Here is a 12,175-nt window from a genome sequence, read left to right on the forward strand (position 1 = left end):
CAAACCATCCCAAAAGAACACAGTAACAACTGGGTCTCTGTCCTCTCCTGAGGTAGTTCCTACATTCTATATAAAATTCTTAGTTAAAGTATAGTTTCCGATATATTAAAAATTAAATAGACCTGATCGCATGTACTTATTGTTTAATACTAAACAAAAGCACTAATTAAAACACAAAGATTAAAAAAGATGAGGACGACAATGATAAATCCAACACTTTATCCAGCATCTGTTTATATATATAAGAATCTCTCACATATTGCAAGTTGAAGCTAGTTGCACCAAGTTCACACTCCTAAATTAATTAACCTCAAATACTCTCTCTCTCTCTCTCTCTCTCTCTCTCTCTCTCTCTCTCTCTCTCTCTCTCTCTCTCTCTCTCTGAGTTACAACGAATAAAATCCCCCATTTATTTGCCCACATATCCTTTTGTTTTGACCTACTTGTTATTATCCTCATCCTCATCAGCCACTACTGAAATTGCACTACTATTTGTTTGACCTAGCAAGCTGCTCATGGATCGGGCTTTAACAATCCCAAGCTTCATCCGCTTCTTTGTAACCAGCAATGGCTTCTTCTCTTCCTCTTCACCTTCATTTCCTTTACCTTCACCGATATCACGATCATCCAGCAGCACAACAGCTTTGGTGTCTTCTTTCCGCGGCGACTCCAAGGATAATATTCTAGATACTGATAATTGCTTCAACTCAGTCTCAGTGGAAGCAGCTCTAGTAATAGTAGAAGTGGTAGTAGTAGTAGTTGCCACTGCCGTCGACCGGCTTCTAACACTATTCATGCTCCTCAACCTACCCTTGCCCAAGTGATGCTCGCAAAGAGAGTACCCAACAAGTGTTTGTTGGAAACACCTCCATCCTCTTCCATTAACGCGACTGCACCGCGACCCCTCCATGAGTGCACCTCCTCTTGCCCTCTTTCTTGTTGCACTAACACCACTACTGACTCTATTGTCATCACTGACATGATCGTCTTGCTTCTGATAATCATCTTCACCTTGTTGCTGTCGAGGTACACTTTTCTTGTTCGTCTTCGTTTTCATTGATTTCTTGTCTTTCTGATCATCCATTTTCGTCTGTCTGATATTATTCGCTCCACTCTCGAAGCTCCCTCTTCGCTTCTTCAATGGAAACGCTCTCTCTCCTTGAAACCAACTCCCAGAAGCTATACATACATATATATATATATATATATACATACATAGATGAGTGCAAACCACCAACATTCACAGTATGAATACCAATAATTGATACAATGCAAGCAAGAAATGGTAGAGACTTAAATTTTCTTGAATAATTTGTGTATATAATATATATATATATATATGGAAATAATATGAATATTTCACCTGGGTGAGAAGAACTAGACGACCCCGAAGCAAACCCCATTAATGTTTCTGCAACCAATATGCTTTCCTCCCTAAAAGAAAGAAGCACACCCAGAAGATTGATGGACCAACAACCACACACGATACGTAGATCAAATTCTAGCCCAGGGGAAAAAAGGGCAAAAGTAACCCAGAAAATAAGAAGTGCAACATGTATATATATAGTTAGAGTTTACGGTGTCGGGGACCATATTATATTAACCTATGCTAACGTGCACCGCATGGGTACATTTGTTAGGCCAAATATAAGGAGGAAGGAAATAAAAATAAATAAATAAAAAGGAGCAGCTAGCTAAAGGATTAGATTAGATGGGAAGGTATTGGTGGCTAGCCAAAGCTGATATAAAAACAGTATTTCCACTTACACTAAAAATATTTTCTTCTCTTTTTCACTCCTTTTATTTTTACTTTTAATAAGGTGGGTAGGTAAATAAATCAAGTCTCCTTTCTATTGACCTTTTTTACTACAAGAAATTTCATGAAAGATGAGAAGAGATTACATGAAATATTGAAAGAATTGATAACTTTATTTATTTTCTCCATCTATCTTAGTTACCTGATTTCATCATCCTCATTTCCCTTCTGATCTCCTCCCTCTCTTGATTCTCTCTCATCTTCTTCCCCTTTCAATATCAATGGGTGCTCCTGCAAAATTACACCAGGTATTATATATACTATATATGTATATACATATATGTAGCCTTGTATTGAAACCCCAATGATGGGTGCAAATTGAGAGAACCATGAAATTAATCAACACAAACAAAAGTGCACCACCATGTAATTAACACAAAAAAAAAAAAAAAAAAAAAACACCAACGAAAGGGTTGTGAATTGTGAGCATTAAATTTCACTAACCAAACCACAAGCTTGCTTGTTCTCCTTGTGCTTATTATCTCCAGCAGCATCAACAAAACCCCAACCTTTGCCTGCTCGTCCGATCGGCGAGACGTGTTGATCGGACGGCTGAGGATGGGGATGGCCCACATGGGTAGTTTTCTCTACTGGGTTGGAGGGATTTGGAGGATCATGGCGGTGGTTGAGTTGCACCACGGGTGGTGGTGAGTAGTTGAGGTCGTGGAGGAGGGGATCTGATAAAGGCACCGGAGAAAGAGACGACAGAGGGAAGGGCACCTGTCGTTTCCGGATCCTCATCGGTATTTTTTCGGATAAGGAGATATTATTATTTGAGTTTTCTCAGGCCAGATTCTGGTGCTTTCAATCACACAAAAACACAGAGAAAAGATGTAGTTCTAGAGAGAGAAAGTTAGAGAGAGAGCGGGGGTGCAAGAAAACCCAAAACCATGTCAAAAACTACTCCAAGAGAGAGAAAGTATCAAACTTTTATTTGTTGCACCAAAGAGAGGAGAGGGAGGGAGAGAGGTGGCACGTGTGGGACAGTCAATTGGAAGGAGATGGAGAGTGGAGGAGGGGCTGCACACCTGTGGGACAGGCTGAGCAGGTAGCCGGTAAAGGAGAGGAGCGAGGGGGACAGGGTACGGACGATTACTGCCAGGGTGGAAGGGGGAGGACGAAGAGAATACAAAATGATGGGAGTGGGTAGTTTTATCGTTTATACTTTTAAGAACGCATTGGTGGGTCCCATATACCCTTTGAGATGGGAAAGGGATCCTCGTGGAATCCCTTTCTTCTAATCTACAAAGTTCGAGAATCCAGATCATTGAAATTTGATCTAACAGCTATAAATAAAGGTTCACTTTAAAAGTTATAATAACTTTAACCGTTGAATCAAATTTCAATAGCCATGACCTCTGAACTTGGTGGATTAGGAGCAAGGGATTCGGAGACGCTCCCTTTCCTTTGAGATATAACGACAACCTAGATCAGATGCCTTTCTTTGATTTTTCTTCTAATTTTTGTTTTGAAATGTTAAGGAAACTCTCTCAAATATGAAATTATTTATGAATTTTTTGTTATTTTACAGTTTAACGTCAATTTTCATGTCAATATTATAAAATGATTTAAGCATTTTTGTTTATTTTTTTTCAAAGAAATTGAGGATAAAAAGAAAACTAGTTTCCTAACTCTCCCCACTACCATCCTCTATCCAGTATCCACCGTATATTCTTATTTGGTGCAATTTGTGACAGTAAAAAGAAGAGCATAGAGGAAGATGGGGATTTTCAAATTTTATGAACAATGAAGTCTCAACAAAAGATCACGATAGCGTTATTCTCGTGTTGTGCAAGTCTCTTTTGCTCATTTTTTGGATATTTTACAGTGCCTCGAAGTAATGTAATATATCGGTGTTTAACCGCTAGATATTTGTTTAAAGATATAAAAATCAAGGTCTGATATTTTCTTCTAATTTTTATGGGTATGGAGAAATTTGAAACGTTTTTTGTGGTAGTGTTTCCAAGGCTGAAGAACAATGCATCCACAAGCTCTTTTGCTCATGTGCAAAGTTCTGTTCCTGGTTTCAGATGTGGACACTGGACAGTGGCTCCCTGCCTTTGCGTAGACGTTGAGTGTATTTGGTGTAGTCATTAGTCTACTTCTACGGGGACAGCAACCCGCTATGCTTCCAAGATCAATATTGGGATTGGAACCCAAATCGCATGCCAATTTTTTTATAAGCCTAATCACATACCTTAATCACATTAATTAGGAGGAAACAAAAAGATAATTACTTGGGTTAATACTTGAATCATGACCCTCCACATGACAATGTTTACACCAAGTGGGTGTTAAGAGTTGGCTAAGCCTCATAATGGGCAAAATATGGTTCAAATTCGTTTTTAGTAAGAATCGAACCTAAGACCGTAGTACTAAATGGTTGATCGTCCACATATTTAGTATATACAATAGCTTAATTTTTTGTAATATGTATTTGTAATAGAATGTATAAAATGCATATTGATTTGGTGTTCGATTTCCCCTCTCTATCGCTATTGACAAGGAGAAAGCTAACTAGATATATTTATGTTCTATTAATTCGTAGGTGAGAGATATACCTTACATATGGGTTTTTGTCTTCACTTAGTCACTACAACAAACTAATTTTTGGACTTTTGCAAGTGTTTTCCACGTACAAGTATTTGATAACGTCATGTTTTAGAAAAAGGAAAATAAAAAAATAAAAAAACACTTCAGAACAATATTTTAGAAGAAAAAAGTCTTACGGGCTTCGTAACGAAGGAATCGTACTAGAAGAATTTCATAACTAATAATCAATTAAGAGCATGACATGTGAATAAAATGAGGAGTACTTTTTTTTCTTCGATTAAGTTCTTGAAGTGTTTTGTAAAAAAAAATTATAGTTTAACGATGTCTTTTATAATTACTATTCTTTGGAAAGATTACCGATACAAAAGATTTATTTTTTAGGTTGTTTTTGTGGAGTTTTGAAATGTAGTTTTCATGATTTTCTCATTGCATCATAATTAATGTATTTGTAACTGTTCTATATTTCTTGGTCTCATTTCTTGTTCACTTCAACTCCCATTTGAAGGAGAAGAACCGAAAATAAAAAGTGAAGAACAAACTTTGAAGCACACTCTTTGGGCTTTTTATCCACTTAATTGTTAAATACCAGGCCTTTAAAACCTCCATATAGCCCAATATACGATCCAATAACATGACCTCTGTGTCCATGTGAGACCCATGGTTGCGCCAACGTCTAGTCCAGTAAGCTAAAAATTGGTTGACCAAAAAAAAAAAAAAAAAACCTTACTTTAAGGGTTGTATTAATACCCCACTTATTGTTGAATATACCCTATATACTTAATACACACCATATTTATTTTTTCTCTTAAATTTTTTTTTTTTTAACTAACGATTTTATCTATATTAAGAGGGTGAGGGAGTGGGCTAAACCTCACAATGAGCTTGCAATAATGTGGTTCTCATTCGTCTATGACGAAAATCGAACCTAAGACCTGTCACTTACAAGTGAAGAGGAATACCACTAGACTATAATACTAAGTGACAATTAAAGATCCTAATACACCCCACATACTTCTTTATATATCCTCAAACCCCATACTCTCGATCTACACATTATATGTTATACATAATCCCACATTTTCTATATACACTCCATATTTTTTTGCATTAGGTGCAAATGAAAGATCATGGAAGTACCCTTCTTCTTGTTTTAAGATCATATCCGCAGAAAATGGTGTGTGCAGTTGTGCCTGCAAGCGAGACATATGGGGAGAGCCAGAAGAGGTGTCTAGCTCTTTGGTGCTAAACAATCTCTGCAGTTTTTGTTTCTGCATTTTAATTCGTACCAAAACAAAAAACAGAAAAACTTATTAAAACTTTTAGTCTTATTCAAGATATTAGGCTTAAATAAATATTATTGTTTCCTGGGAACCGCAAGCAGGTATTTGGGAAGCAAAAGAAAGGCCTCCTAGAAACCTGCTGTAGGCAGGCCGCAGGTACATTAGAAAGGCTTAAATAACACAGGCGTATAGATTAAATAACGCAAGTATTTTGTATACGCAGCAATTCTTTTGCTCTTTGCAGTATATGTAATTTAATTCACAGATTTAGACTACTAAAAGCTTCAGCATTCGTTAAACGAATTCGATCTTACCCTAAATTCTCTTTATCGAAAGAATTATCTCTCACTTTATATAGGGACACCGATCTTGGTGGAATTACTAAAACAATGAAAATTTTGAAGTTTTACCTGATATGAAGCTTCTAAAACGTTGAGTTAGTGTTCCATTAGTAAAAAAATAATGTTTTTCAATTAACATGTTTGTAGTTTTATTGGTTAGAATTTTGTGCTATAATTGGGGGGGGGGGGATGGTTGTTTATGTTTTTTAAAACCTTTAGACCATCTTCAACAATGACTTAAAACCTAAAATTTCCTTTTCCCCCCCCCCCCAAAAAATCTACTCCAACCCATGACCTAAAATTAACCTAAAACCTAAAACTTATTTTGAGGCCAAATACTAGCCCAATTTTAGGCCACAAAGCAAAATGGTCCCACCAACTGAGACTGAAACAAGGGCTGTGAAGCCCATTGCCTAGCTCCCACGCGCCAGACCACCCACAATTCAACTGAGATTGACACAAGCTGGCCCACCCACGTGGGGTTGTCCCCCTGGTGTCAGCCCACTGTGTAGCCCAACGGCTACTTTTTTTCAATCCAACGGCTGGATTTAAATGGGCCGTTGGTTAATCCAACGGTCCAGGTTCAATTTTTTTTTTTAGTTTTATATTTATGTGTTTATTGAATCCAACGACTTAGATCAAATATAATTAAATATAACGGTAAAAAAAAAAGATCTAACGGTCCAAATTTAAATCCAACGGCTAAAATAATTTTAAAAAATTATTTAACTTAAAATTCAACCAAAAACTCTATAAATACCTATGTATTTGTTCAAACATCCACACAAAACTCACTTTTCTCCTACAATTCTTCCAATTTTTCTTTATACCATTTATTCTCGTTTCTAGAATTTTCAAGATGGCAAAAGAGCATGTTAGAGGTCGTAATTGGACCTTTGACGAAGATATTGCTTTATGTTTGGCATGGATTTCGATTAGCGAAGATGGTACCATTGGCACCAATCAAAATAGAAAGATTTTATGGGGTAAAATCATTGATAAGTTCCATGAAAACTCCAACGCCGGTCGACGGGAAGTTGGTGGCGTTTATGATCGGTGGCAGATTATCAACAAAGCATATACTTTATGGAAATGAAGCTTGTAGAGAGCCATGGTTGACATGCCTAGTGGAAGGGGCGCCTCAGAAATTGTGAGTTTATTTGTTGATATTTTAGTTGTCATGTACATAATAGTATTTTGCAACTAATTGTTTTTATGTATTTGTTGCATAGGGTGACAAAGAAATGGCAATTTACAAGAAAAGAACTACACCAAAAAATCAAGCTTTTAAGTTGCATCATGCTAGGAACATCCTCAAGGATTGTCCGAGGTGGGGAACCGATGCGAACCAACAATGTGGAAGATTATTTCATAATGAAGCCCCACCCCCAAATGATGTCAATGAAGGTGTGAATTTTGCCGACAATGAATGTGTCGAACAAATGACCCCAACTTCTTCTTTTGCAAGGCCCCCGGGTAGAGATAAGCAAAAGGAAGTAAAGAGAAAAGGGAAGTCCCAAGATCCAACACGTGCACAATTTGCTAGCGAAATGGCAATAATGAACGAAATCCAGTGCCGTCGGCAAGAATAATTGGCCCAAATGCTTTTGGCCATGAAGGAACAAGGGGATAGGGAGCAAGAAAGGTACGAAACAAATTTGATAATGGAGGACCTCGACAAATACACTCCAGAGATGAAGAGATACTTACGTGGTAAGCAAAAGGAAATTTTACGAAGGAATGCCACAAGAAGTATATTTCAAGATGATGATTCATCTCAAGACTATCTCCCAAGTCCATCACCAAGTCAAGATGGTGAATATCATTATTAAGTTTATGTAGTCTATGAGTTTTCGATTGTATTAAGTTTATGTAGTTTATTAATTGTTTTTTTTTTATTTTTTAAGTTTATGTGGTTTATTAATTGTCTTTTTTATTTTTTAAGTTTATGTGGTTTATTAAACGTCGTTGGTATTAAGTTTATGTGGTTTATCTTGATTTTCATGTATTGATTTAGTGATTTTTCAAAATTTTTTGGAATTTAAAAATTTTTTAGGTTAAAATGTTCATAAAATTAATTTAGGATAGTCTACATAAATTTTTTTTAAAAAAAAAGTTAATTTAAAAAAAATAGCCTTAATTTATTCTTTGATAATCTGGGGCTAAAATTTTAAGCCAGAAGAGTTGGAGTAGAAAAGCCGTTTCTGGGCTAAAACCTAAATTTTCTGGGCTAAATATTTTCAGGTTTTAGGTCACCATTGGAGATGGTCTTAGAAGGTCGAAATTGTTGTTGTATAGAAGGGTATATAAGTCATTTAATATTAAATTTTAATGTGGGGTATATTCAGCATTGTACATGATGAGTACTTATCATAAATGGCCAAAATTTAATACTCAATTTCATAAAGAACAATATTTGCCTACTCAAAAATGAGTAGGAACTCCTGCTCAAAACTCTTAGTGTTTTAATCACAGAGCTTTGTGCTTATGATTATAACCGCTCATACTATGAATCACATTGTAAAAATCATTTCTACAAAAAATAAATTAAAACTAAGGCCGTTTAGTCAATCTATTGTAGCAAATACATAAATGGTTCGTAATGCTTTTACCAATACCGTTCATTTGTTTTTAAACATTTTGATGACTAAACGACCTTATTTTTAATTGATTTTTTACAGATGCAATCTGTATAGGGTGATTTATAATATGAACGGTTTTGATTATAAACATGAACTTCTATAAATTGATAACGAACAATTTTGAGAAATTTTGAGTAGGAGTTCCTGTTCATCTTTGAGTAGCCAAATATTGTTTTTTCATAAATGTCAATTTTTGTAAATAATTTCAAATTTAGCCAAAACTACACTAAAAAAACTCAAATAGCCTGAAAATAAAGAACAATATAAACCTTGAAGTCTAAACCCTCTGAGACAAAAGTATGCAACTTTTGCCGATTCATTCACCAACAACAAAAAAATATGCAACTTTTGTAAGCTGATGAATGGATCTGGATTCACTGAGTAAAAATTATTATTGGCGTATATGAACAGTGAACCTATTAATTCCAATCGTAGCTTTCTTTAATGCTAGCGAAGAAGTAAAATGTTTCCTTTGATCCAATACCCACCTATACAACATACAAAGCAATTGAATTTTATGGCTTATCACCGGAAATATTATCGGCAACTGAATTCCGCGAAGATGATTAAGTTTTGGTGGAAAGAAAATTAAGAAAACCCACATCAATGACAACTCATATAGCAGTTAGAATGATTAAATGAAATCATCAGTAAAACAAGCCAAAGAGCTCCAATCAAAATCATATGGGAGTTTCTTTAGAATTCAAAGGTTTTAGTCAAATTACCCGTACCAAGTTGGGGGAATTAGAACCCATGAAAGAGGCGGTGGCTATTGTTAGTATTTTAGATATTTCCATTGTGGTGAAGCTTACTTTCCAGTAGTCAAGTTAGTGTTTTTCGGTGACAACCAAATAGTATAGGAACTGTAAGGATTTTTGTTGTAGTGTAATTTGGTTTTTAAGTTTTGAGCATTTAAGTCTATTCAAGCACATTTTTGTTATAATTGATAGTTTTTATAAAGGGAATTGTTATTAGCACTTCAAAAATCTTATTCTACACTTCTCACGAGTGTATTTTTCCTTCTAATTATAGAAAGTTTGGAGTGCCAAATGATATTTTTAGAATGCTAATAACACTTCTTTTTATAAAAATAGACATTTTTGAAATTGAAGGATTAGTTTTGGCTATATATGCTACTAATAATATAAAAAGCCTACGTTAATCATATTTTTGCAAGAAACTAGGCTCATTTGGTATTCTACTAAAAAAACTTTAATTATTCTTAAAAACATTTTTCAAAGAATGTCCTAAAATAAAAAATTCAAAAACCTGTTTGGTTAAAAAAAAAAATTTTAATATTTTTTTTTTGTTTGAATTCAAACTAACTTGAACAGAAATTGGATGAGAGATAGAATTGGAAATGAGAGAAGATAGTTTGAGAGGAAATAGTGGATGAGGAGAGAGAAAGACAGGGAGAGGGCCAGGTCGTGAGGAGAGGGAAGAAAGAGACGGTGATGAGAGAGAGTAGACAAAGATAGTGAGGAGACGGAAGAAAGAGAGGGTTACGAGAGAGCAGAAAAAGAAGTGAAGAGTGAGAAAGCAAAAAAAAACAGAAGGATTTTGAGGAAAGAAAGCAAAAAAACAGAAAAATTCTAAAAACTCAATTTTAGTGTTTTTAAGAAATAACTTATATTTTTAAGTTAGTTTTGAATCTAATTTTCAGAGAGAGTCCTACTAAACAAAAATTTAAGGCCTAAAACTCAAAACGTGTTTTTGAATTTAAAAAGTTGAACTCAAATAGGATACAGAACAAACCCTAAACTTTTTGGCAAATGACTAGAGAAACTCCAACTAATCATCCATTAATGTCATCATTAATGTCATTCTTTTGTGCTAATATCATCTTATTCTAAAATATGCCCCATTTCTCTTCACATAATTTCATTTTACCTCCTACAGTCTGTTGGATTGTTATTTCGTTCGAGAACGTGTCAAGCTTGGCTCTCACAAGGGACAACGTGTTGCCCCTGTTGATCGACTTGCAGATATTCTCACCAATGACCTTTTGGAACCTTGCTTTCCACTATTTCAGTCTAACCTTTGCTTTCTTAGGCCGCCAAGTTTATGGTAAAAAAATCTAGTTAGAATTTTATTGGGCCAGGTCTTATAATTCCCAAAAACTTTAAATAATTTGTACTTGTATATATAATTATATATACATTGACCCTATCACATAGGAAAAGGATAGCCGAATCTTTTTCCTGGGAATCCCGTGATTATGATCGTTTATCACAAATCGTGCGATTAGTTTTTGGAAAAAAAACTTGTGTGGGGCTTGGCTTGCCACTGGATTTCGTTGAGTGGCACTACAATCCATTCAAAACTCGCCACGTGACAAGTCTTAAATATATTCTTTTATCATTCTTTTATATAAAATATCATTCTTTTATATTTAAATTTTTTATAATTATTTTTTTAACTAATTAATATATTATATATTAATGTTATGTTTCCTTTTTTATTTCTTTCCCCCTATATTTTTTCTTCCCAAATCCACCCCACACCCCACCCCCCCACCCCCCGGGGCAACTTTGTTTTGCCGTAGATCTTAGGTTTCAGTACTCTCACCCCTTTCTTTCTTTCCCAGTTTCGTTTCTTTCTTTCTTTTTTAAAAACAAAAAAAAAAAAAAAAAAAAAGGTTCTACACCCACTCCAATTATATCATGGAAAGCAACTAAGAATCTGTAAGTTTTTTTTCTTTCTTTATACAATAGTTGCTTTGATCATGTGACATGAATAAACCACATATATAGATGTAGTAGGGTTATTTTCTTTTCTTTTAATTGGGGGTTTTTGGGTTCGGGTGAGGTTTTTTTGGATTTTTTATATTTATAATATGAATTAGGGTATCTTCTATGTTTGCTACCTTCTTTATTATGAGTCTTTAATTAATATATTAGTCTAATCTTTGATTTTTTTTTTTCAATTGTTAGGTTTCTGCTGAGGCAATGGAGTTTGAAGAAGATCTGAAAATCGGAATGGTGGTGCATTCAGACGCTGAAGCTTACAGATACTTGGTTGCTTTACATGGTAAACTTGGAGTGGGTGCATAACTTTATTTTATTTTATTTAAAGAAAGAAAGAAATGAAATTGGGAAAGAAAGAAAGGGGAGGGAGTCCTATGACCTACGGCAAAACAAAGTGTTGGGGGCGGGGATTTGGGAAGAAAAAAAAATAAGGGGAAAGAAATAAAAAAAGGAAACATAACATTAATATATATAATATATTAATTAGTTAAAAAAATAATTATAAAAATTTTAAATATAAAAGAATGATAAAAGAATATATTTAAGACTTGCCCCGTAGGGGAGGATTTGGGAAGAAAAAAAATAGGGGGAAAGAAATAAAAAAGGAAACATAACATTAATATATATATATATATAATATATTAATTAGTTAAAAAAATAATTATAAAAATTATAAATATAAAAGAATGATAAAAGAATATATTTAAGACTTGCCACGTGGCAAGTTTTAAGTGGATTGTAATGTCATTCAGCGAAGTCTAGTGGCAAGCCAAGCCCCATACAAGTTTTTCTCTAG

General features: G+C 34.6%; 1 protein-coding gene across 1 annotated transcript; it reads right to left on the reverse strand.

The window, feature by feature from the left end:
* Positions 1-201: 201 nt before the first annotated feature.
* On the reverse strand, positions 202-2,808 carry LOC137746108 (uncharacterized). Its single transcript, XM_068486176.1, has 4 exons — positions 2,261-2,808; positions 1,959-2,047; positions 1,364-1,434; positions 202-1,179 (listed from the first exon to the last, which is right to left on the reverse strand). Exons 1-4 carry the CDS (start codon positions 2,555-2,557, stop codon positions 440-442), a joined length of 1,197 nt encoding a protein of 398 aa, XP_068342277.1. The 5' UTR covers positions 2,558-2,808; the 3' UTR covers positions 202-439.
* Positions 2,809-12,175: the final 9,367 nt, after the last annotated feature.

The sequence above is a fragment of the Pyrus communis genome, chromosome 9 (genome assembly GCF_963583255.1).
Source record: "Pyrus communis chromosome 9, drPyrComm1.1, whole genome shotgun sequence".
NCBI classification, from domain to species: domain Eukaryota; kingdom Viridiplantae; phylum Streptophyta; class Magnoliopsida; order Rosales; family Rosaceae; genus Pyrus; species Pyrus communis.

Excerpts from the sequence above, each read along its gene's own strand:
- LOC137746108 (XM_068486176.1), bottom strand. The coding sequence starts at position 2,557 with ATGAGGATCCGGAAACGACAGGTGCCCTTCCCTCTGTCGTCTCTTTCT. Across the intron at positions 2,048-2,260 it reads ACAAGCAAGCTTGTGGTTTG|GAGCACCCATTGATATTGAA; the intron begins GTTAGTGAAATT and ends GTAATTTTGCAG. Across the intron at positions 1,435-1,958 it reads AATGAGGATGATGAAATCAG|GGAGGAAAGCATATTGGTTG; the intron begins GTAACTAAGATA and ends TCTTTCTTTTAG.